Source organism: Polypterus senegalus, chromosome 1 (assembly GCF_016835505.1).
Source record: "Polypterus senegalus isolate Bchr_013 chromosome 1, ASM1683550v1, whole genome shotgun sequence".
In the NCBI taxonomy this organism is placed as follows: Eukaryota; Metazoa; Chordata; class Cladistia; order Polypteriformes; family Polypteridae; genus Polypterus; species Polypterus senegalus.
In genome coordinates, this window is record NC_053154.1 from 53,627,438 (window position 1) to 53,655,012 (window position 27,575).

Below are 27,575 nucleotides of genomic sequence, written 5' to 3' on the forward strand. Positions count from 1 at the left end.
ATGGCAGCTCCCCTGGAGTGTAGCGGTGCCGTGGATTCCTGCAGGGAGTCTGGTTTCTCAGCCCCGTTGGGTACCGTGGGTGCCGTCAGGAGGAGCTTAAAAGAACCAGAGGAGCCATGCGTCACCCATAGCCTGGAAGTACTCACAGGTCACAAGGATGGAAGCTCCGAAGTACTTCCAAGCTGAAGAAAAAAACAGTTCTCCATCTGACCCGGAAGTGCTAGCAAGTCATGTGGGTGGAAGGACAGAAGCACTTCTGGATCGAGGAATATATAAAGGACTGATGTTAACCCAGCAAGCGAGCCAGAGTCAGGAGGTAGTAGACAATGCTTGCTGGGAGGTGTGAAGGAGAAAAATTGTGCTTTGTTGTGTGTATTATTGTTATTATTTTAAAGGAGCAACAGTGACCTCTAGCATTCATTATATATATATATATATATATATATATATATATATATATATATATATATATATATATATATATATGTACTCTATTGTTTGTCATATAGAAATTATAGAATTTACTTTTTTATTCAGTATTTTGTCTCTCATTGCTAATCAACTCATTTTGTACTGCATTATATGAAGTATTCTTTTAAATTTACCCTATTGCTTCTCAGCCTTCCTAATATCTAGACAAGCCAAGTTAATTTGATATTTCCCCTATCCACAGTATTTCAGCTTTTGTAATTTTTTTAGTTTTAGATTTTATCAATTGGTGCTTCTAGAATATTGTCACACCTACTACTTTTAAATAATTCCTAACTGCTCAATAAATTATGCATTCTGAATTCTGATTATTAGGAAATACTAAGTCAAGACAGGTTTCTTCTCCTGCTGGTTTGTTGACATTAGATTTAAAAATAACCATTAAATTACCTCAGTTAGTTCAAGCTCCTAACTATTTTCATTGGCTTTTCACTGTTTGGGTTATTAAAATCACTTTTGACTGTGACGTCCACATCAAAACTCACTTCATAATGCTTCTGATGACATTATTATGTGTGCTGAGGGCTGTTTAACATATTCTGCGATTTCATAACTTTATTGTTGCAGTATTTTATTTATATTTTCTGTTTTAAGAAGTGGCTTATCTCTCATTTGAAGTTGGCTTTTATTAAAATTCTCACTTGTGTACATGGTGGCATGTCTACCTTTTCATCCTTACTTATCTTTGTTCAGTTTTATGCACTGTAGCTCTTTATTTGAGATTCTTCCTGGTTTCCATCATTGTCATAATGAATCCATGTGCAACTGTAAAAAAGCAGATTGCCAAATCAGATATATGAATGGATGAATACACAGTATGCAGCTCTGATTAAAATATTTCATTGATAAATCCTTTTGTTATTAAAATAAGCAATATTTAGACTAACATTTTCTAAACTTGCTATTTACCTAGTGGATGATAATTTAAACCTTAAACTCCTCTACTTTTGAATTTCTATTGTCCTGGTGCAAATACTCATATGTCTTACGAATAGAAATGTTTGAAATATAGAATTATAGTACTTAGTTTAAACTGGTAAGAACCTTGACGTACAAGGTTTGGTGAGCAGATCCAAAAGAATCCAAACAGGTGAACAGGAATTGTCTGTAAACTAGTGTGAGATCAAAATCCTAAAGTAAAGCCAACCAGCAAATGAAATTGATAAAGAAGCAATAAAAAAGAAGGGGAAGACACTAAACAATGTGCATCTTGATCTTTAAAAGATTGCTAGTGTGCCATAATGCACACACAGGATGTACATTCACAAACACACCCTAAGAACACATAACATTTTAATAAAAAACCCATGTCATCAGCAGCAACATCAACAACAGAACACCTCAAAAAGGTAAAAAATAGGCAAAAGGAAAGGAGCAATAACACTTAATATCTGACAGGCCTGTCCTATGCCCCCTATCCTCTCATTCCCTTATCTAAACCGACTACAGGAAGGACTTTCAGTATGTAATATACAGTAATATAGCATAAAGTGTGTAATCTTGCCATTTAAGAAACATACACAATCTGTCCATATATTTTTCAACCTGTTTAATCCAATTCAGCCCCAGAACGACACCACCATACACACAAACACTGCCAGCTTAGAGTCATCAGGGTTTGAGTTATCAGTTAACTTGAGCTGAATGTCTTTTCAACATGGCAGAAAACCCAGAGGACCTGCTGAAAAACCCAAACAGGCACAAGGAAAATGCGCAGACATTACACAGAACGAGGGACTGGCCAGACATGAACATATGATAGTTGTAAGTGAATGGTTTAAGAGGCATCATGGGGAATTGGAGGATTATACAATTAACCAGACATTAAGTGGTGTACTAAGGTAATATCAGTTTCTGAAAATGTGATGCTATTGTGAAATTCATGAGGTCATCAGTAGGATCCCTAAAAGGTTTGTGGTTAGCGTCATAAAATACATAGTCACGTAAGTGTTCTGAGTTTATTTTGGGTTTTTTTTACCACTATGGATCAGCTCCCATTCGTATTTTTAGCAAACATCTTGTTTTCTTACATTACCACACCAATCAGTGTTTTCCTTTACACCTCTGTATATGAACAACTTCCTAATTGTTCTTAGTGGTAGTTAGTTTTTCTGTGAAGTAGGCCCTAGCTGTAGGTTTCTTATTTTGATTTTGACATCATCCTAAATTTCAACTCTCAAGTAACATCTTGCCCTTGGATCCTGGTTACTTGTTATCATGGTTCTGACTCATGCCTATCTTAGATTACGTTTCAGTTTTTGTTTATCATTCCCTGGTATTTCAGTGCTCACAATAATTCTTGGGCATATCAACGTGATCTTAAAAGATTATTTAAGATAATTTATATTAATGACACTTATTCTGATATAAGGGCGGCACGGTGGTGCAGTGGGTAGCGCTGCTGCCTTGCAGTTAGGAGACCCGGGTTCGCTTCCTGGGTCCTCCCTGAGTGGAGTTTGCATGTTCTCCCTGTGTCTGTGTGGGTTTCCTCCGGGTGCTCCAGTTTCCTCCCACAGTCCAAAGACATGCAGGTTAGGTGCATTGGTGATTCTAAATTGTCCCTAGTGTGTAGGTGTATGCCTTGTGGTTGGCTGGCACCCTGCGCAGGGTTTGCTTCCTGCCTTGCGCCCTGTGTTGGCTTCAGCAAACCCCCGTGACCCTGTAATTAGGATATAGCGGGTTGGATGATGGATGGATTCTGATATAATGAATGAATCTGTAATATGTAGAGATAACCTGACAACTAGAGAGGTAACAGATATTGAGGTAGGAGCAAAAACAATGCAGGAAGACATGCATAATCATCAAAACCAGGAAAACACTTGGATAATGTAGTTATAGTAAATGTAAATAAATATTATAAATAAAAGATGGCCAATGCTGATCTACAGGAACCAGATGCTGAAAATGATTTAAAGGTTTACACGGACAACATATTATTAACTTCAGAGCATAGAGGGATATAAAAGTTAAAATGTTAGGGTATATTTATCTGCTAAATTATATAAAGTGCTAGTGAGTCCACATTTGAAGTCACTGTGTTCAGCAACACCTTGCAATAGATGTGCGCCATGTCCAGGGTTTGTTCATGCCTTGAGCCCGATGCTTGCTCCAGCTTTCCTACATCCCTGCTCAGGATACAGCAGGTTTGTAAAATGGATGGATGGTGTTCAGCCAATACACTAAAGACAATGCAGCTTTAGAAAATTGAATTGAATTTAGAAATTGTGTAGTGAAGAACAACTAAGTCCATTCCTGGACTGAAGGGCATCCCTTCTCTGAAAGTCAACGAAAAATTTACCTTTTTAGTCTCGAAAAAAGAAGGCCTAATCCAGGCCCTCACATTTCTCAAAGGCATCAGTAAAGTTAACTTGTTAACTGCTTTCTGTCAAAACTGAATGTTCTACACAGGTCACTGGCAGAAATAAATTCAAGATGGAAGCCAAGCAGCATTCACTGCTTTATTGGTGGTGGCAATCTGAAATGAACTACTGAATTATGGACAGTACTTGGAGGAAAATCTCAAAATTATTTCCAAAATTTTTGATGGAATGGATGCTACTTTATTTTTTTAAAATGCCAGTGCTTAAGAGTTTTGAATTATTTTAAAAATGAAGGCAATGGCCATATCTTCATGGATTCTGTGCACTTTAACTTAAGGCATGCCAAAGGTCTTTTCTTAATAGCATCAAATATGCACCTTTGGTAGGTTCATCCCACGACATGATGATGAGCTTGAGCTGGATGTGGATGACCCTCTGCTGGTGGAGGTTCAGGCAGATGATTACTGGTATGAAGCCTACAATATGCGGACAGGAGAGAGGGGTATCTTTCCAGCATTCTATGCTATTGAGGTGGCTAAGGAGCCTGAGCACTTTAAAGGTGAGTTTCTCTAGAGGTAAGGAAAAATCATTTTTAATTCATGTAAAAAGATTATCTACATCATGAACATGATTATGGTGACTATCTTTTTGAATGCTATTTTGGCCAATAAGAAATAGTCTTTTTTTCTTAATTTTCTTTAAATATGACTAGAAGATGCTAACTTTTTTCTTCTTTTTAGAAATGGCGAAAAGCAGCGACTGGGTGGACAAATTCCATGTAAAATTCCTTGGTTCTGTGCAAGTGCCGTATCACAAAGGGAATGATGTTCTATGTGCTGCTATGCAAAAGGTACTCTGTCTCCTGAATATTTATCATCTGAAGCCTCCTGTATGCCATACTTATGAAATATCATTAAAAAAATTAAAACCTAGAGTGGAATTTGCTTTTTTCAGTTTGTCCCAAACCTTGCATCACAATATGTCTTAAGGCTCAAGGTGACATGATAGAGAGGTCAAGGCTTCATGACTTATTATATAGTAGGGCACTTCTTACTTATGCTATATAAAGGTTTTAGAATAAATGGGGCATAACAAGAACACAAACATATGCGTTTTCCACTTCAAATTTCTGTCCTATCATGTTTTCTGGAGTCCCCCAACATGGAGAATGGAACTGCAATGAACAACTGATGTCATAATTGAAAATTAATCATATCCATGCACATATATTGGTGAATCACAGATGCTAGTGAAGAAGATGCTCATGCACACACTTTCCTTAGCACAGGAGTTACAGACCCCTTAAACAATATAAATGTGCAACAAAAAGTGTCTTGCAGATGCTTAAACATTCATCACTGTCATAGAGCTAGCAGTGTCATTCATAGTGTGTCAGTCACTTATGCGAATACGTCTACGAAGTAACACAGCAGGGCAAATATACATGGCATCTGTGAAGATATCTTCCTAAAGTGATGAAAAAGCCCATCCATGTCCAATTAATTTGTATTTATTTTGTACTATACTTCTACACTCTTCCACTCCATCTGAACTAGTGTGGTGCTGAGGTATCACCCGTTGCATGGCTGCACTTGGGTCCTAATCTTGGTCCTGAGTTGGTTTGTCATGTGGTTGGTGCGGCAATGCACTGTATCAGTGCATGCTCCTAACCCCCTCTCTTCTACTAACCTAATTCTTTATGACCAGAGGTGAGTACCTACCTAACCAACTAACTCCTAATTAGCAGAAATGAATACAGATTTGAAAGGCCAGCATTAAAAGTTGCATTCAACCATTTCATCTAAGAGTTTTTAACATAAAATGTATTTTTTACATCCTAAAGACTACAATTAATTCATTGCTTCAATGCGACTTTCACAAATTATTTTGTAGCAATATCAGGATATGAACAGGGGCAGCACTACGATAGCCTTGATTTTATTTATATTTTGATATGAGATGTGTGTGGTAGAGAGGAGTCACAACACTGTTGAAGGCTAAAGAACAATTTCTATTCACTTATCCATCCATTTATTTACCACAAGTTTACGGTCATGGAGAGCTGCAGCATATCTTGACAGAATTACAGCAAAATGCCACTTAGGGATGCATTTCCAGAATGCATTGCAACCACTACTTTGTTATCTTGTACTTAGTTTAATTTGCCAAAAACCCCTGAAACTAACAAAGTACATAAAATTGTTTGTAAATAAATGAGTAAACCAACTCACTGAATATTTTAGGATTTTTATTTGGACTTTTGCCTGCAATTGTGCCACAGAGAGACAGAGGCCCCCTTAATTAGACCACAAAATACACACTGATGCTCTTATTTGGATGCTTTAATAACAGCAACAACAACAACAATAATAATAAAAATAACAACATCAGCAATAATAATAGCAGGTTAAAGTTGCAATATAGATATAAAATTATAATATATGGCATAGATTAGCACAATAGTGGCTTAGTTATTCACTAAGTTTAACCATTTTTAGGAAACGTACCTCAGATCAGTTTCTTAAATGTCAAAAGTTTCTGCACCCGTCTTGCAAATCTATGCTGTGCCCCAATGACAAAAGGGGTCCACTGAATGAAGTTGGGCTTTAAGATGGAAATCATTAGTGACCTGAGAGGTTGAAGTGTGGAAAAAAACAATGTGTTCAGAGGATATTGATATTACTGTACTACTGTGTTGGCCAAAGCCCAGGAATGCTGGGGCCCTGTCTATCAAATAGGTAGAACCAGCAACATTTTCACCCTCTTGTTAAATGAAAAATATGATTACTACTAAAGTTCATACTGCGGACCACCAAGACTAAGTAGTGCTGGATGGCCCCTGCCAATTACATAAGAAGTAAAACAAATAGGGATTAAATATTACAGTCCAATGGATAAGTCTGAAGATGTAGTGAAAGAAAGCGCAATGGGTCGTTAGCAAGGAGGGCGGCTTATCAGAAAGGTAGAGCAATCAATTAATAAACTGATCAATATTTACTTCATAAAAATTCCCTCACAGGGCACAGAGTGTAAGGTTGCTTTACAGATAAAAAAGAGAGAATAAGAAGAACATGAAACCTTTAATACAGTGTTTCTAGGATATCCCATCCCTCCTTTGTTTTTCATTGTCTATCACATAAAGCATTTACAGCCTCTTTGCTTACCTCTGTAGTGTTCTGCTTGCCTTGTGTATTTAATTAATAAAATTAAATTGTTTGTGTTTCTATTTTTTTTTTTTCAGATTGCAACTAACAGACGAGTAACAGTGCAATTACACCCACCTTCTAGCTGTATTTTAGAAATTAGTATACGAGGAATAAAAATTGCTGTTCAAGAAGATGCCAGCAGTGACTATGAAAGGGTACATTTTCTATTTTTTTTAATTATAATTACTTTCATTTATTTAGCAAAAGCTGCCCAACAAAATGCATAAATTGTTAACTTTGAATATCATTCCCCATTAGTAAGCTTATTCCAAAACAAATTCCTCTTTGTTTGGTTTTGCTGCCATCTACTGAGAAGGAAGTTTATATCCGAGATGTGATGTAATATTTTTGTTGCATAAGCCCCGATAACAACTTGATGAAGTTGGGATTTACGCAATTGAGCACTGCTAAGCATCTAATGCCTGTTTACTGTGAAGGATGATATCATCCACTGGCTTTTGCTGTTTTCAGTTAATGCCTGCCATGCTTGATGAAGTGTTTCCAGCATAATGCAGCAGGCCAGTGTCCCTGTATTTATTTTATTCCATTTGTGACCGATGATATGCAGCAGGAGTTCTTTCCTCTGTAAAATCTTCATTGTCTTTTAATTTTGTATACACCACCCTCAGCAGTGACAGATATTTGTTAAGTTCTTTTTGTGGACTCTTGATGTTTTAAAGTATGACTGTCCTCCATGTTCTGGCCATTCCAGTTTTCTGTTTGCAATATCTAAGTATGCACAGTTTCTACCTCATACTCCCAACAGTTGTAGTTAACAAAGATGGGACTTCTCACCATTTACCAGAATCTGTTATCCGGTACAATCTTATAAGGCTTTTCTGCCACTAATCATGTCACCAAGGATCTGCCTGTTTGCAAGGTTTAGAATATAACACCATAATGTCTTACTGCTCTGCTCTGTCTAGGCCACCTCAGACACTATTAGTTATTTCATGTCCCTCTTGTCATTAGTTTTTGAAAAGATAAAATTCTTGGAAAAGTATAGTTGCTCATAAATGTATTATAAAATAATATACTTCTTAGCATGATCATAGTAATATAATACACTAGATGGCCAAAGGTTTGTGGACACCTCACCATCACACCTGCATGAGCTTGTCAGATAGCCCATTCCAGAACCATGGACATTAATATGGAGTTGCTACCAATTTGCTGCAGTAACAGCCTCCACTCTTCTGCAAAGGTTTGCCACATTATTTTGGAGTCTGTCTCTGGGAATTTGTACCCATTCAGCCAAAAATGAGGTCAGGTACTGATGGTGAATGAGAAGACCTCGCTCAAACTTGGTCTTCCAGTTTAGTCCCAAGTGTTCAATAGGGTTGTGATCAGAGCTCAGTGCAGGTCATTCAAGTTCCATGTCTATATGGACCTGGTTTTGTACACAGGGGCAAGATCAGGTTGGAACAGAAAAGGACCTTCTTCACAAAGTTGCCATAAACTTGGAAGCACACAATTGTCTAGCATGTCTTTGTATGCTCTAGCATCAACTGTTTCTTTCAATAGAACTAAGGGGTCTAGCCCAAACCCTGAAAAATACCCTCAGACCATCATCCCTTCTTAAACAAACTTTACAGTAAGCACTATGTAGTCGAGAAAGTAGAATTCTCCAGGCATCTGACAAATACATATTTATCTATCAGACTGCCAGATGGACATGCGTGATTTATCATTCCGGACAACACGTTTTCACTGCTCCAGAGTCCAAGCACTCCAGCTCACACTTGCCATTGCACGTATTGTGCAGCTTCACAACGAAGGACGCCCATTTCATGAGGCTCCAAACACATAGTTGTTGTGCTGATGTTGCTTCCAGAGCAGCTTGGGGCTCTTGTGTGTGAGGATAGGCAATATTTTACAAGCTATGCACTTCAGCACTCAGTGGCTCCACTCTGAGAGTTTGCATGGTCTGTTACTTCATGGCTGTTGTTGCTCCTAGACACTTTCACTTCACAATAGCAACGATTACAATTGACAGGGACAGATCCAGAAGAGTATAAATTTCATGAATTGGCTTGTGGCAAAGATAGAATCCTATCACAGTTCCATTTTTAAAGTCTCTAAGCTCTTCAGTACGATCCATTCTACTTCCAATGGAGACTGCATGGCTCGATTTCTAAGCACCTGTTAACAATGGTCGAGATAGAAAACATATGAACTCAGTAATTTGGAAGGATGTCCACATACTTTTGGCCATAAAGTATATTTGTATTGTCTTTATATACTGTAGGTTATAAAAAAAATTTATTTGATGTATTTTTTAAAGTTTGAGTTCCTTATTATTTTGTTTGTCAAAATAATTTATATTCATCTACTCTATACTTTATTTCAGTCACAATTCATTACAAATGAACAGATTTTTTTTTATTCTAGCAATTTGCTTGTGCTGGAAGGAAACTGGAAAGAATGCTTGCCTTAGAATCTGGGGTGAGTTTTTAACATTTCCATTCTTAACAATTCCATTTACTTTTGGTTTGCCATGATATTACTAAATATTTCTTAGCCATGAGTTTGGTTTCTTTACCTTTCTTTTCTGTTATCAGGAGCCTCACTGAGTTATAATGATCATACAACTTCATAATGATTAAACTTTTAATGTCTAAATTTATCTATTGTATATAAAGCCCTTAATATCTACCATTCAGTCAATCACAGCAAAATATCTATTTTTTTAAACATTGTATGTTTTGTTTTATTTAATATATTTTAGTTGTTTTCTGGATGGGTGACATAAAACACTGTCAATTCATAATAAAGCGCTTGTGTTTATACAGTGCTTATTTCTGTATATTGAAGTAGCATTGAACACAAACAGCAGTTGACCCTAAAAGGGATGTCAGACCATTACAGAGTACACTCACCCACAAACAAGAAAAATTAAGTCACCTTTTTATCTAATGTGCACATCAATGGGGTGTGGAAGCAAAAATCCATACAAACAAGATGGACACACAAACTTCACACACACACCAAACATACCAAGAATGTAACTCTGATCTCTGGAGCTGTGAGGTACCAGCCCTAAACACGGTAGCAATGTGCCAAAAATAATATACATTTTTACTGCAATATGCATAACACTGAGAACAGGTGAACATGTAACAAATTATGCAAAGTTTTATTTTTTTATATCGTCACACTATTGATATTAATCTTCATTTCTCTATTAGAGTAACAGGTGGAGCCATTTCTTCCAGCTAAAGAATATTTCCTTTTGTGGGTATCATCCAAAGAACAACAAGTAAGTTACTCGATTTAAAGATGTTTGTCTTGAATAAAATATTGTAATGCATACACATTGATTCTCTTGCTTCCCAAGTGTGTTAACACTTTAGTACATAAGAATATTCTGGATGAAAACAGGCCATTCAGTCCTATCCACTTAATTCTTCTAAAATAACAAGTCTAGTTTTGAATGTCCCTAAAGTCCTACACTCTATCACACTACTTGGTCACTTTTTCCATGAGTCTATGGTTCCCTGTATAAAGAAAACTTCTCTAATGTTTGTGTGAAATTTACCCTTAACAGGTTTCCAGCTGTGTCCCTGTGTTCTTGATGAAGTCATTTTAAAGTAACTGTCTCAATCCACTGTACTAATTTGCTTCATAATTTAAAACTTTTTTTCAATCTTCTTTTGCTTAAACTGAAAAGGCTCAACTCTTTTAATCTTTACTCATAATTCAACCCCTGTTGAAGCCCTGGAATCAGCCTAGTTGCTCTGCTCTGGACATTTTCTATTTCTGCTATGTCCTTTTTGTAGCATGGAGACCAAAACTGCACACAGTACTCCAGATGAGGTCTCACCAGTGTGTCATAAAGCTTGAGCATAACCTCCTTGGACTTGTACTCCACCCATCGTGCTGTATAACCTAACATTCTGTTTGCCTTCTTAATGGCTTCCAAACACCACCTAGCCAGTTCTCATAAGGTGTAGTTTCGATTTTCAGACCTCCCATTTTGTAATCAGAAATAACATTCTTACTTCCTACATGTAATACTTTGCATTTACTTACATTAAATTCAAATTGCCACAGATCTGCCCAAGCCTGTATGCTATCCAAGTCCCCCTGTAATGATTGAATAGATTCTAGTTTATCTGCCAATCCACCTATCTTGGTATCTTCTGCAAACTTAACCAGCTTGTTACTTATATTCCTATCTAAATCATTTATATATATTAAAAATAGCACCGGCCATAGTACTACTACTACTACTAATAATAATAATAATAATACATTTTATTTAATAGGCACCTTTCTTAGCACTCAAGGTCACCTTACAATAAAATTAAACAACATTAGTAAAATAAAAACAAGAGAATGATAAATCAAAAAGCAATAATTAGCAAACAAACAAAGATAACAGGCAGTAACAGTGTAGAATTCACAAGTGGTATGCCAGTTTTAAAAGATAAGTTTTGAGGGCAGTTTTAAACTGTGTTATTGAATCAAGCTGACAAATATGAGAGGGATGAGAATTCCAGAGTTGAGGAGCACTATGAGAGATGCTCAAGCTCCTACAGAACAGAGTTTGATGTGTTTTACAGAATGTCGAGCTGCAGATGAGGATCTCAGTGAGCGAGTACGAGTGTAATTCTGGAGGAGATCAGTGAGGTAGGGGGGAGTTTTAAATGTTCAGAGCAGTATTTTGTATTGTATTCTGTAGATAACAGGGAGCCGGTGAAGTTGAGAGAGAATAGGTGTATTATGTTCAGTGGATTTAGAACAGCAGGTTATTATCCTATTTTGTGGAATGCCAGCTAGCATTACAGTGATCTATATGTGAGGTGACTAGGGCATTAACCAATACTTAGTATTGTGTTGCGTAAGAACAGGACGAAGTCTAGAAATGTTTTGGAGATGCAAAAAGGCAGTCAGAGAAATGTTACTTATATGGGAGGAAAAAGAGAGAGTACTGTCAAGACTAATGCCCAGGCTCTTAACTTGGGAAGAGATGTTTGTGTTAATATTGTTGATTAAAATAGAAGAATGGTTAACCTTAGCAAGTGTAGATTTACAGCCAATGAGGAGAACCTCAGTTTTATTGCTGTTTAGTTGGAGAAAATTGTGAGTCATCCATGTCTTTATGTCTTGGAGACATGCCATAAGTGTATCTGGAGGGAAAACAGAAGTGGATTTAGTGAATAGATATAGCTGTGCGTCATCAGCGTAACAATGAAACTTAATACCATGGTGCAGGAAGATATTACCTATTGGGAAGATGTAAATGAGAAAAAGAAGCGGCCCTAAAACAGAACCCTGTGGAACTCCCTGCGTAATGACTGCGTTCTCAGATTTAAAGCCCTTTATTTGAACAAATCGCTTCCTATCAGTGAGGTAGGAAGAAAACCACTGGAGGAAAAGGCCACAGACTCCAAAACTAGCTAGACGTTTCAAAAGTATCTGATGGGATATGGGAGCTGAGGTCAAGAAGCACAAGAATTGATAAAAGTTCCATGACTCCAGTGGAACACCACTCTTAACATAGGCCAATTCTGATGAGGTTCCTCGCACCATCACCCTCTGCTTCCTGTGCCTATGCCAGTTTTCTACTCATCTACATGCAACACCCTGACCTCCCACTTCTTTTAGTTTGATGCCCAGCCTCTCATGCAGCATCTTATCAAATGCTTTCTGAAAGTCACCATAATATTACAGTGGTGTGAAAAACTATTTGCCCCCTTCCTGATTTCTTATTCTTTTGCATGTTTGTCACACAAAATGTTTTTGATCATCAAACACATTTAACCATTAGTCAAATATAACACAAGTAAACACAAAATGCAGTTTTTAAATGATGGTTTTTATTATTTAGGGAGAAAAAATCCAAACATACATGGCCCTGTGTGAAAAGTAATTGCCCCTTGTTAAAAAATAACCTAACTGTGGTGTATCACACCTGAGTTCAATTTCCGTAGCCACCCCCAGGCCTGATTAAAGCCACACCTGTTTCAATCAAGAAATCACTTAAATAGGAGCTGCCTGACACAGAGAAGTAGACCAAAAGCACCTCAAAAGCTAGACATCATGCCAAGATCCAAAGAAATTCAGGAACAAATGAGAACAGAAGTAACTGAGATCTATCAGTCTGGTAAAGGTTATAAAGCCATTTCTAAAGCTTTGGGACTCCAGCGAACCACAGTGAGAGCCATTATCCACAAATGGCAAAAACATGGAACAGTGGTGAACCTTCCCAGGAGTGGCCAGCCGACCAAAATTACCCCAAGAACGCAGAGACGACTCATCCGAGAGGTCACAAAAGACCCCGGGACAATTTCTAAAGAACTGCAGGCCTCACTTGCCTCAATTAAGGTCAGTGTTCACGACTCCACCATAAGAAAGAGACTGGGCAAAAACGGCCTGCATGGCAGATTTCCAAGACACAAACCACTGTTAAGCAAAAAGAACATTAGGGCTCGTCTCAATTTTGCTAAGAAGCATCTCAATGATTGCCAAGACTTTTGGGAAAATACCTTGTGGACTGATGAGACAAAAGTTGAACTTTTGGAAGGCAAATGTCCGTTACATCTGGTGTAAAAGGAACACAGCATTTCAGAAAAAGAACATCATACCAACAGTAAAATATAGTGGTGGTAGTGTGATGGTCTGGGGTTGTTTTGCTGCTTCAGGACCTGGAAGGCTTGCTGTGATAGATGGAACCATGAATTCTACTGCCTACCAAAAATTCCTGAAGGAGAATGTCCGGCCATCTGTTCGTCAACTCAAGCTGAAGCGATCTTGGGTGCTGCAACAGGACAATGACCCAAAACACACCAGCAAATCCACCTCTGAATGGCTGAAGAAAAACAAAATGAAGACTTTGGGGTGGCCTAGTCAAAATCCTGACCTGAATCCAATTGAGATGCTATGGCATGACCTTAAAAAGGCGGTTCATGCTAGAAAACCCTCAAATAAAGCTGAATTACAACAATTCTGCAAAGATGAGTGGGCCAAAATTCCTCCAGAGCGATGTAAAAGACTCATTGCAAGTTATCGCAAACGCTTGATTGCAGTTATTGCTGCTAAGGGTGGCCCAACCAGTTATTAGGTTCAGGGGGCAATTACTTTTTCACACAGGGCCATGTAGGTTTGGATTTTTTTTTTCTCCCTAAATAATAAAAAGCATCATTTAAAAACTGCATTTTGTGCTTACTTGTGTTATATTTGATTAGTGGTTAAATGTGTTTGATGATCAGAAACATTTTGTGTGACAAACATGCAAAAGAATAAGAAATCAGGAAGGGGGCAAATAGTTTTTCACACCACTGTTATATACTCCGCTTTGATCATATCTGTTGCTAACTTGTAGAATTCCAGCATGTCAGTAAAACATGACCTCCCTCTTCTGAATCTGTGCTGACTGCTCAGTAAAACTCCTGCTCTTGCCATGTGTTGCTCGATCTTATCCTTAATAATTCCTTCCATTAATTTACCTATGATGCAGGTTATATTTACTGGCCTGTAGGTGGTTGGATCTGCCTGGTCACCCTTTTTATATGATGGGATGATATTTGCTGTATCCAGTCCTTCAGAATTTCCTCAGTGCGCAATGACTCCCTAAGAATATGCATCAAGGGTTTGTATACCGTATGTACTCTCTAACCTCCTTAAAAACTTGAGGATAAGCATTAATCTGGTCCTGGTCCTTGAAGAGGATGAACCATGCTTAAGTGTTATAATGGAGCTTATTATAAACTACTTAGTCAGCCTAGAATGGATTTTCCAAAGCTTTGGTTTCTCCACGTCAGGGATATACCAGAGAAAGATACTTATATGTATATTGTGAGATAGACTTAAGTCCATCTGGGCATCAGGAGAGAAATACAGAATGAAAAAAAGTGAAAAGCATAAGTGACAAAATTACTTTGTTCACGCAGGCATTTTTTCCCCCCATTATGTAGCACTAGGAAAAAGTTTTACCAAAATCTGCTCCTTTATCCTTAGCTGGGGAGATTTACCACCAATATGCTCAGATGGGATTGGTAGCACTCCTATCCTGCAATAAGGAGACTGGAGATCATATCCCAGGTACTCCCTGCATGAGGTTTGCATGTTCTCCCCATGTTAACAAGGGTGCTCCATTTCCATCCACAGCCCAAAATAAAATGGACTTTATGTCAGCTGATTGTCAACCCTGGAGGAAAAATGTCGTAATGATTAGTGATCTGTTAAAGTAACTGTTACTACACTAATACATGCAAAGAGAAGGTTAAATCTAGAGATGTACAGATGATCTAAGATATTGGGGAAAATAAACTATAAAAATCTGATATTTTTTAAAGTTGATAGCTTGAGTGTCAGCAATTAGGTTGCCTGCCTTCTAAATAAACACAACATATAGGTAGGTTCTAGTCAAAAATTATAATGCAAACCATGAAACTGTGATAGAAGAACAAAGCTTAAAATAATAAAGACAAAATGTAAGAACAAAAAGCTCTGTGCTAAATTCCAAAGGGCTTTTGATTATTTTATTTAAATGTATTTTCAATAGTACTTTGCCTTGATGTTATATTTTGGCAGAGACTCTTCTTGTAGTGTGCCATTAACAAGATGGCAATGGTGGTTTTAAACATCAAACTATCCATGCTTAGTATCTGCCCTGAAGAACACGAGATACAGCTCAAGGTCTGTGGTGTACACAGAGGCATCACACATGGTACACAAATAAAACAAGGGAAAAATATATATGAAACCAACCAAAAAAAATAGGAAAAGAGCACTAAAACATGCAGAAATATGTCTGATTCTAACTGAAAAACTGCTGCAGCTTCATTGAAATAATTTGAAAAGCAATGGTGGGAGAATAACATGAGCTCTGTCACACAAAACCATACATTTATCCATCCATCCATCCATTTTCTAACCCGCTGAATCACCATACATTTATTAGGATTGTAATTTTTGTGTATTTCTCCATGCTACTTTTGTCTGGGATTTTTTTTTGAGTCTCAGAATCTTCTTCTTCTTCTTTTGGCTGCTCCTCTTAGGGGTTGCCACTGCGGATCATCTTCTTCCATATCTTTCTGTCCTCTGCATCTTGCTCCATTGCTCCCATCACCTGCATGTCCTCTCTCACCACATCCATAAACCTTCTCTTAAGCCTTCCTCGTTTCCTCTTCCTTAGCATCCTTCAAAGTTCCTACCCTCAGTTCTACTCTCTTTACTTTCTTCCTCTCTTCCTGCCTCCGGACATGTCTCCCACCTCTTCTTCTCCTTCTTCTTCAGCCACCAGTAGCCAAATTTCCGCCAATACCCTGTTGGCTAACAGTACTGGTGGTGGTTGCTGTTAACCCGGGACTCGACCGATCTGGTATGGAAATCTGTATTGTTGTCCGCATATTGATTTGACAAAATTTTACACCGGATGCCCTTCCTGACATAACCCTCCCCATTGGGACTGGCATGAAGAAACACACTGGTTTGTGCATCCCCTGTGGCTGGGCATTTTTTGAGACTCAGAATATATTTCTGAAATTTGTTGTACTGGATTCAGTCTTTTTTTATAGTTAAAACATTTTGCGTCTTCCTGCAGTGTCATTTTAGTTTTCCTGGACACCACTATTGTGCACTGGTTTAATGCTCAGAATCACAAATTGTGTGATGTTTTCAGGTCAAAGGTGTAAGGGGCAGCGGATGAGCTTTTCAAATAATTCCTAAAGGTGAATTAAAAGTATTTATGAGTGTGTTTGTGTGCAGTAAAAATTTCCTGATCAGTTTCTGTTGCCCTCAGCTTTGATTTAGGATTTTGTTTTGGTTTTGAAGCTTCTTTTCTTTTTAGAACTATTGGGTATGTATACAGCTATTCTGATCTCCTGATCTGGTGTGCCACCATCATTCTGAGCACAACAATTAGTATATATTCATTTACAATTTGTCATGCTTAAGGCTGCATTACTGCTGTGCAATATTGTCACGTAAAGAGCCTTGGGTAGTGAGGACATGCAGACCTCTGGCCAGTTGTACCAAGGGAAATCACCTGATTAACCTAAACATGTCTCCTCCATTTAGTGTGGATGTATAGCCAGAATGTAGATCATAATTTTGTCTGATAGCCAAAACTCTCTATTGCTGAAGCCAATAATTTCCTGCTTCACTTGTTGAAGATGCCAATTTGCTGCCTAATTCAGATTTTCAGTGAAATTAATTCACATTAAATAATATAAGTGTTACACTGGTGCTTACTTTTTCCTACTTAAATATTTTATATGTAGCTGAATTTTGAATATCATTTAAACTGTACTAAGTGGAGCGACAAGTCTTTTGTCATGGTTTCTTGAATTAATAAGAATTTCTAATTTCTTGTAACTTTCTTTTGTTAGAGCAGGATGTTGAGACTGAATTACATTTTTTTTACTTCCTGCATAGCCAAATGTTCCTAATTTGGGAAAGTGGCAAGTAATGACATAATGAAACAGTTAACAAGAAAGGTGTGTAACCTATTTTTCTTACTCTTTCAGGTACTTTGGGTTTATTACTAAGCACCCAGCTGATCACAGGTTTGCCTGTCATGTCTTTGTTTCAGAAGAATCTACCAAACCTCTTGCAGAATCCGTAGGGTATGTGGTGATCTATTCTGTACTGTTTTGACATTTTCATATGGACATTTCTGTAATTTCCAAAATAACGGCAGTAGAAAGTCTGCCAAAATTGTAATTAAAAAGTGACATGATCACAATGCAGTTTAAGATATTAAATATTGAAAATAATAATTTACATGTCAGTAAGTTGCCATGTTGCAGGAACAACAAATATAAAGCAGCATTTGGTGGAAAAGAAACTGATCTGCTGTAGCACTAGTCTGTTGGAGAAACTACACCAAGGTCTGTTCAGCTGCCTTTATGAGGACAGAGAGAATACCTACAGAAAAAGAATAGCTCCTAATGTGCAAAATAGTATACTACTGTTATGAAAATAAACTTAATTCAAAGAGTGATTAAAAAATTCTAGAAATGACAAAAGGTTTTTTATATTAAATAATACTTGCCACGAAAATAAGCATAAATATCCTTTGTTTTATCCATTGACCACATGAAAAGTCTCATCCCAATATCACATTTGCACAGCTACCATATGCTGTGATATGCCAAGTTGACCACATGGCCAAACAAAGGCCAAGAAGATGGGGTCTTTCAGACTCACTTAGTTGTTCAGAGTTATTGTTGAGCAACAACAACTGAGTTTTGTTTCACATACAGTTTTCGCAAAAATTGACACTAAAATTTGTTTTGGCATCCGATATCACAGAAATCAAACACAAAACTCACTGAAGCATTTTTGTATAGCTTTAAATGTTTTTTGGGGAGTAGCCTCTTTCCCACCTCTGTGCTTACCAGAGTTTTTATTTCTACATAGATGTGTAATGCAGGTAATTTTCAACACAACAGTAAAGTCAACTATATTTTATAACCCTCATTTACATCACTGCAGAGGAATCCAGTTCGTTTTGCACCAATACACACCATCAAATACATTATTGCATTTTCTCTGCAGGAAAGAAGAGTATACAAGAACTAGCATCTTGCACTTACCTAGTAACCATCCTTTCCTGATTCGTGAGCTGAGAATATGCAACCTCCAAGCGCCATGAAGGAGTGTGCCAAGTATCAGTTCTGTCGCTGATGCATTTTTAGGATTGCGATCACCAACATTGCCATTGTATTTGGTACTGCAGGCAGTCATACTGTCATGAATTTGAGCTTCCATGAAAACAAAAAGTTGTGAGGCCTCAGTAATCCTGCAGTGGATAGGCAAGACCTTACCTCAATGGACTTAATTCCCACTCAAATAGGCTTTGCAAGCTTTAAAGGGATGAAGCGAAAAAATAACCTTGAAATATCTTTCAGTATCAAGAACAGCCCCACCAGAGGAAAGTAACCATAAACCTCAGCTGGTGCAAAATAATCTTTATAAAAACTAGTGGGCTTTGCCCTGTGCTCGCTTTGCTCACCAACCCCTGGGCCTGCGCTACGCGCTAGCCTCTTTGCGGTTCTGCTGCTCGCATATGGGGATGCGGATGTACAATTTAAACAGATTTTTATTTTCATGGGAATTATTACATATGCATAATAGAACTATTTCAAATTACAGCGAGTAATTAACCATAGTAAAAAATAGTAAAACATAATAATTTGAATGTAAATTATGGTTCATGTTGCGTTAAGAGTTATTCATTGTGTAATATGATTTTGTTCCATTTAGCTTTGAAATTAACACGCAAATACATTTTAAACTTACACTTTTACTGTAAATCTTCAGTAAAAACAATTTTTTTAGTTTAATTTTTGTCAATATGTCATTGAATTTTGATTCTGTGTTTGGACTTTCATTGTGACAACGCAACGCATAACTGCCCATGATTGAATTTTGTTTCTTTCTCTCTATTAAATAAAAAGACTTTTTTGAATATTTGGCTCTGAAATTTGTTAATTGTCTTAACAATTAACCATTAACGTTTTAATACGAATGGCATATCAAGATCTCATTTGTTGTCTAATGTTATCCACGGAAGATTTACTACATTACCTTTCTTGGATACATCCTTCTTTCTACAGTAATTTGTGCGGTGGAAGACAAGACATTGTTAACAGTTGTAGATATTCTTTGGGGTATTGTAAGTTGATGTTTTCATGTTCCGCACCATCCCCACCAACTGTTTCAGCATAGTCTGTTGATACACATTTAACCAATTTGCCGTGTGTGACTTCATTGTTTCTCAGTGTTAGAATTGCCCGTGTACTCATTTTTTCTGTTGATAACCCTTCGTGATGAAATTCTTCAATAAGATTTGGACATAATAAGTCTTCTTAAACTTAAAGTGAGGAAAACGTTAAAATTTATAAGAGCTGAAAGAGCAGGAACTGTGTCTGACAAAAGCATTCACACAAATGAGAGGTGAGAGTACCATGTGCGTGGTTGAATATGGTTGAGAGGAGGATGTGACTTGAAAAAATCTCATAGCCAAATTCTTGTGGGGCTTGAAAAAAATCTCTTAAAAAAAGTCTCATCTTTTTGCAAGATTTAATTATATAATAAAAAATAAATAATAGAGATAGAGATATATTTGCAAAATACAAAAAATACATAAAAAGTTCCATAGGGAAAACAAAGATATTAAAGTAGTTGCCTAAAAGGTAATCCACAGCAAACCAATTCCAAAAAACATAATTCAGTAATCAGACTCCTTAGACAGAGCAACCATAATCAGAAATCAAGAAAGTCTAACAAAAACCAGTAATACTTACAATTCCAACTCACAATCACATATGAGCCCTACTGAACTGCCTGTCTTCATCACCTCCTTTATAGGGCTGAGGGCCTAAACAGAGATGGACAGGTGGCCCCACCTCTTGGGTTCCACCCACAAAGAACATGAAAATACTCACCTTTAAAGAGACAGTACACCAATATATAATCACAAAGGAAACCAATAAAAATAACATTAAGACATGGAAAATCATAACTCAAAATAAGTAAAAACAATAATATAAAAATAAAATACACATAACTTCATCTCAATACAGGACATGTGCCACCAGAACAACCACAACATACATTTCACAGCACAACAAAATGTGTAATCTGGACAGGAATTGAATCAGGTGATTTGTCTTTTCTTTTGTTTTTTTGAGTAGAGAACTTTATTTAAATATCAACACATATGGAAGTAGCACAAGTGGATGCTTGCGGACAGAAACTAAATGCCTTTCTCACTATGTGAATGGTGTGATTTTTGTGCAAAGCAAACTCCTGGCTTATCACTATTAATATAATTAAGAAAAGCATTGTGTTCTAGCAGCGGTGTCTTGAGATTCCTGTGAACTGACTCTGTCCTATTACTGGCTTTCTGAAACATGCCCAACATGTACTCTGAATGTAGCAGATACAAAAACCTGATCATTTCCATACTTAAATTAAACTCACTGAAAACACCTGTGATTCCTGGGATGGCAGACTATAGCCGTAACATGAGGGGATGCCAACCCACAAGACATGTTATATTGTTGGCAGGTAGGATTAGAAAAAAAATGTTTGTGTCCCCTGGTTCCCCAGTTCTGACTGTCATCTCATCAATGGTAAGATTCTGGGTGGGGCCAGCAACTCCAGTGCTAGGCCTGAAAGGGAAATGGTATTTTGGCAGATAGGTAACTGGCCATGTTAATTTGTTACATTTTTTTGTTTATTTTCTATACAGAAATTATAAAATAAGTTGTGTACTTTCTTTTTTTTCTTTAGGAGAGCATTCCATCAGTTTTATAAAGAATATGTGGAATACACATGCCCAACAGAAGACATATATTTGGAATAGACGCACAAGCTGGCCTTTGTACATTTAACATGTATGATAATCTATTGCATGATGGAGAAAATATGTGCAAAATATTACATTCAGTTTACAGAAGGACAACTGCTGATTTGTCAAGAAAACATTGTTGGAGAATAATTAAACTACAAAAAGTATGCAAGGAGAAGGAAGAGCACCGGTTTTGTGCAATCATGGTTTAGTTATTAAATAAATTGCAGATAATATCGAGTGGAAATTAGACACAGGCATTCTCTTTCAGCCTCTTAAACTCTTCATGCAAAAAGCAGAGGTCTGACCATTTCTACTAAGTATTTTGGTAAAAAAAAAAAAATAAAAAAAATAAAAACTTAATGCCAATGTAATTTAGAAAATATAAGATGGTTCGTTGCCCACCTTTTTTCTTAGCACAAAGGGATGAACAAATTATACAATGTCTTGTTTGGACTTGGACTTGAAATGACTCAATAACAGTGAAGGTATGGAAGATTTAAAGCACTATTTACGTCTTTCTTTGGGGAAATTATATGGAAAAGAACATAAGTGTTCTTATTCTGACAGTATTGATTTGATCAAATTTGATTTAAGAGCATTGGGTATTGGTTATGAATGGCAGTGGAAAAGGGAGGCAGCCTGCTGTGAGGTGCATATGATGTTACATTAATGAAATAAACTCCGGACCTTTCCTTGGGCATTAAACAAAAAAAGTACTGCATTGCAGATAAAGACATCCTGTAAGTTCGATGGAGGGTTTGTTTTTTTTTTATAGCTCCCAGCTAATATATTGTTTGCAGAAATTGTCTAATTTTGTATTGTTATTTAGCAGTTCCATCTAGAAATTTGTTCAGCTATGTCTGTTAGAATTCAAACATAGTTACTCATGTCTAGCAGGGGTTCTGAACATAAAAAAGGTTTATTGTTGCACTTCTAATATGAGACTAACACTCAGTCAACCTCCGGACACTTAGTAGAGCACATCGAGTAAGTGAGCTAACTAAGCAAATGCTTGTGTTTCTGCAGCTTGTGTGAGGCCCCCCACACTTACAAAGAGGACAGTTTGTCAGCATTTAAATAATGTCAGGGGTATAGTGGGCATCTTAAAATTGAAACACCAGTTAAGAGTCCCAACAAGACTAGAAATGCCCTCATAACTTGTTCCTTGTTTGCTATGAATTTCTCAGGGTATAAACTCCCCGTGGCATTCTGCTCCATGTCAACTTCAGTCTGTTGAAAACGATATGGTCATGAGCATCTCCTTCGAAAAGCTCATTTTGTTTCATCATCACAGATATTCATTTGGATTTAAATTTGGTTAATGGGAATGCAGCTGTTGTATTTCCAGAAGTTTCAGAACTTTCTAGACTTGTACACTTATAAGTGGTTGTAAATAGCCATTCACAGATGGAAATTCTGTTAAGGCCGATGTTACTTTGTGTACTTCTAGTCATTGGGTATTATATGACTGATAAATCTCTGGGCATGTCAGATTTAGTGCCTGCATGGCAACTTTCCAGCACAGTTGAGCTTGCTCTTTTTTCTGACAACCAAGAGCAGGCTGCCTGACAACACCAGTGCTGTGTGGAGGGTTAACTGGCATGGCGAGTTCAGCCGCAGTCTTTTCTTTTTCATCGTACATAAAACATGCAACATTAAACAGACAAGCTTCTCTTCTGTTTGTGACGACCAAAACACATGCATTCTTTATTCCCTGACTTTGCATCATGTGCATTGCACTTCAGGATGACCACTGATTGGTTCTCAGCTCTCACCCATGCAGAGGCCTACTACTAAAGGCAAAATCAAACTTATTTAATGCTGTCTAGATGAGTTACAGACTAAATGGAATGAATTACATGACTGGACTTCATGGGAGTACACAGCTGATTGTCTCTGACTCACTAAGATTATCTAAAGGAAAGGTACAAGTTGAAATCGCTGGAAAATTCATCTAATGTCCATTAAATGTCCATTAACACCTGGCTAGCCTGTGTTATTAAATGTTACTCTACTCATAAAACTTCTTTAAAATTGCCCATTTACAGTATGCCTGCATTCTTAACAGTCTCCTGGATAGGCCTATAGAGTTGCGGCTTTCACCATATACTTGTCTTCCAATCAGCATGCATTGGCAGTATTCCTGAATATGTGTTCTTTTGGTCGCTATAACCATGCCTTGTTGTTGTCAGCCACTATAACCTATCTGAGATACCTCTTTGGGTAAAAATATCTGAGCTTTGCTCTTACTTGACAAACTGTAGCTTAACTCTCATTTAGGTCTCTGTCACTGGAGCACCATTAGCTGGGTACATTCATGGTGGTGACCCATTGTCAATATCCCCATTACACTGCTGACTTCAGATGCCTCAACAGGAATGTTGTTTGTGGTCTACGTCAGTGTTTTCTGACCTTTATGGTGTCACAACCCAGTTTTTCACTTGAGAGTATGTTCCCGACTTACCTTGTGGTCCCCACCATGAATTTAGCGCTGTTGTCTTTGTTGGGAGGAATGGAGTGGTCCCCCTTGGTAAATAAAGCATGATTGTCACAGCAGGAGTTGGAGAGGTTGTCCAGGATAGGCCATGATCCACTTACCAGGCTGCAACTGTGAATCAACTGTGCTTGCTGGAGCACTGTAGGGTTTTATCTAGGGTTGCCAATGGCCCACAGCTTGGGAAATTATGGCTTGCTTACGTCTGTGCTTCTGTGTCACTCTGTTATGGCTCATCCGTAACAAAAGAAATGAAGTGATGTTTCAGACCGGGAAATGAAAAAAGGTTGAAGGTCAAATTACCAGGATACCAGAGAGCTCATAAATAACCAAAAATAGCCAAATTTGTATAGAAAACTCATGATGGAAAAGGACAGGCAAGAAAATCGAAAATCAGAATTTAGTTACACATGTTGTAAATGTTGTTTTTTTCCCCCCAAATAAGATGTGCATCATGCCAGTATAAAAAGTGTCGCACTAATGATGTCACGTGTCACGTCGAGCAGAAGTCAGCCCCCGCAAGTGGGGTTAGCGTCTTGATGACTGATTCACAAAATAGCAACACAAAACAAAGAACAAAACAGCAATGTTATAACTAAGGTACATAACGGAAAATAAAGTAGAGATAGAAAATACTCCTAGAGCCTTAGCCCAAAGGTACTTCGTAGAAAAAAGTGCCATTTCTACAAGAAAGATGTAAATAATACTCAGGGAAGACCAGAACATAATTTTAATGGTAACATTCACAACAAATTCTAATCCACCTACGTTTACACTCTTGCCCATCGTCCCTTTGAATTACTTGCACACCCAAAACCACTGGTACATACCTACCTGCCTGTAAATAGCACTCTGTTTAAACATTTGCTATTGCCACTAACAGAGCTAACTATGGCATGGTGGGGGCACATAGGCTTAATTAAGTGGCTCTTACTGTATACTGTATATATCGATACATATTTAGTCATTATAAAAGCACAGGACTTTACAGATTTGCCAGTTTTGAACGTTGTGAGACCATCCAGTTGGCAAAAATGGCCATTAGCAAAAGCTGGGCCTCATTCCTGTTTTATTTTAAAGTACATGTCCATGGAATACAGTGCAGAAACAACTCAAAGTTTAATAATCCTTCTGTCCACAGCTGACCACTTGAGAGCAAGTGTAAGGTCTATAAAGATGTAATCACTAAAGTAACATCCATCTGGCACGTGATCTCCATACTTGTGGTCCATACTGTCCCTCATAATAAAGTCCACAATGTCCTGTTCATTAGCTCTCAACTAAATGACCCAGTTTAAAACTGGAGTAGTGTGTTACTGGAGCCCATAATCCTCATTTAGTGACATTTGCCACAAACTTTAAAGAACTGTGTATTCTTAAAGGAATACTCCACCCAAAAATGACATTTTTTAAATATGTTACTAACATCACATTGTTTTTCTTAAAGGGCAAAAAAAAAAAAGAAAAAAATGTTTAAGAATAGAGATAGGCGATAACACATTTGCTGCTGCCATAGGCTTCAGTAAAGCTCCACATTGAAGAACATCAAACAATGTCAAACATCCCTGAAAAACACATTTTTTTTTGTGGCATAATCCACACAGCAGGTATCCAGTTGTATGCTTACCATGTTCCAAACACATGTATTTTCACTAAAATATCATTAAATCCTCTCTGAAGATTCTGTCAGACTCAAATTTATAAATGTTGTGTTTGTCTCCTGGTTCTTTTAAAAACTGGAAAAAGACTCGCTCCTCCTCTCAGAAATTCATATAAATTGACTGTTATTGGAATCCTGCCTTTGATTGGTTACATCATCACCGCCATACTTAATCCCACATGACCCTGTGCCACAATAAACTGCTTTATAAAATGAATGCGCCTCAGCTAGCTTTGTTTTCAGTGTTTCAGAATATGGGGGCTGCATGGGTTTGTCTTTAAAGCCACTGAGTGTTGTTTGGTCCATTTATGGACTGAAAAAACAGAACATCTTATTCAAAATGGACCAAATTATTTTTGTAGATTTAGGCCAATTGAAGTACTTGAGCTCCAGGGCTACCTTTAGATTATGAAAGAAAGTGAAGGTGAACTTGAACACAGTTACCTTTATTGAGGGATGTGTTGGTATTCTTGTTTGTGTCATTTTTAATTTTTTACTCAGCATTAAAAAAGCAATAAATATGCAATGAGGACTGGATGTTAGGGATAAGAAACAAGCAGCTCGGCCATCATTTGCACTGTTTGTATGTTTACTTGTTGAGAGATATTTAGACTAACAGAGATGTTTTAACAATCACATGGGGAGCTTTGTAAGCGCAGCTTCTAGATTGGAACTCTAAACCAATGTGTTCCAGTTTAGGGTCATGAAAGCCAGCGTCTGTTCAGGCAGCCCTCAATAAAAGGCAGGAGTGGGGTGGCCACCCATCATAATGTACAATTGCTCCTATTGTGCCAGTTTAGAGTTGGCAGTCCACTGAACTGCATGTGTCTTTGGACTATGTGATGAAACTCAAAATGTTATGAGCGGAAGACACAAACTATAGAGAGTGCGGCTTTCAAATGACATACTGTATTTGACAAAGATACCTGTGCTGCCCCAGAGCGTAACTCTGATTAACTAAACAAATTGGGGTAGCTAGGCCACTAAGACATTGATTAAGGAGACAGGCAAGCAAGCACCCGATATTAAATTTAGTTCTAATAACAACAGCGATGAACTTCTCCAACTGTTTTACTGCCATTGTGGATTCCCAAAAAAAAAATTTCAGGTGTAAACTGTCCGAAGTAAAATGAATTAAACAGTCCACCTGAGGTGTAATATAGCCCATTACGGTCAAGACAAGCCAAAAGTCAAATCATGTCCTCGTGTTACTTCACTCGACAAATTTCATATCAAACTTGAGTGCCTAATACAACTGTGTTGTACAATTATTAATCTGAAAGAGTTCTGGTATGCCCCCAGAAAGCATTATGAAACTTAAAGAACGCTGAACTAGCCAAGTGCTGGGGGTGCACAGAATGTGCGTGACTCTGTCATCTTAATGTCCACTCATAAATAAGCACAAGGGGATCTCTCCCCACTACAGTGAAGGAAAGCCTGAAGATGTGAAAAATGGACTGAATCGGTTCTAACAGAAGACGAATCGCTGAACACCAAGAGCATTTCCATTCCAAGCCCAAACTTGACTTTATTTAGTGTTCTTAATTATGTCCATTTATACTTTTATGATTTTAATTTTTTGTGGGCATTCAATAACTTATTGAAAAATGAAGTGTTTTGGATTTCGATTGCAATCATGTGGGGGAAAAAAATAAATTCAAGATTTAAGACCTCCATGGTGGTTGTAAAATTTCCCATATTTGCGATTCCTTTTGATCAATTATTTGGTAAGCCATATCCAAAGACTTGTTTTCATGTTGTCTCATTAAAACTCTCAAGTCAGCACTAACATGGAAAGGTGGAAGTAGTCACAAGGTTTAAAGGTATGACATAAAAAATTGTAACTCCAATGTTACATTGTACCACTTCATACTGTAGTGTGTGAAATTCTTATTTCAGTTTTTGGAGTGTGACATTTTGCTTTATTTAAAAGTTTAAAGCAGCTCTTCCTTTGTCCTGTGCTCATTTCGACTTCGGTTTGTGGGTGTTGAGGGTGTGCGGTGGGCAAGTGCGGGACAGCTGAACCAGAAACCGCTTACTGCATGTCCATGTAGAGGTGAGAAGACTGTACATCAGCGGTGATATCATTGAG

At 37.5% G+C, this 27,575-nt stretch overlaps 1 protein-coding gene across 1 annotated transcript in view; it reads left to right on the forward strand.

Annotated features, from left to right (window-relative positions):
- LOC120526165 (C-Jun-amino-terminal kinase-interacting protein 1-like) overlaps window positions 1-27,427 on the forward strand; it is a 269,108-nt gene extending 241,681 nt beyond the window's left edge. The window contains exons 7-13 of the mRNA XM_039749182.1: window positions 4,199-4,371; window positions 4,553-4,662; window positions 7,054-7,173; window positions 9,410-9,463; window positions 10,207-10,277; window positions 17,494-17,592; window positions 21,269-27,427. Of these exons, the coding sequence (XP_039605116.1) occupies window positions 4,199-4,371; window positions 4,553-4,662; window positions 7,054-7,173; window positions 9,410-9,463; window positions 10,207-10,277; window positions 17,494-17,592; window positions 21,269-21,341 (700 nt within the window). The 3' untranslated portion in view covers window positions 21,342-27,427. The remainder of the gene's footprint in view (window positions 1-4,198; window positions 4,372-4,552; window positions 4,663-7,053; window positions 7,174-9,409; window positions 9,464-10,206; window positions 10,278-17,493; window positions 17,593-21,268) is intronic.
- The last annotated feature ends 148 nt before the right edge of the window (window positions 27,428-27,575 follow it).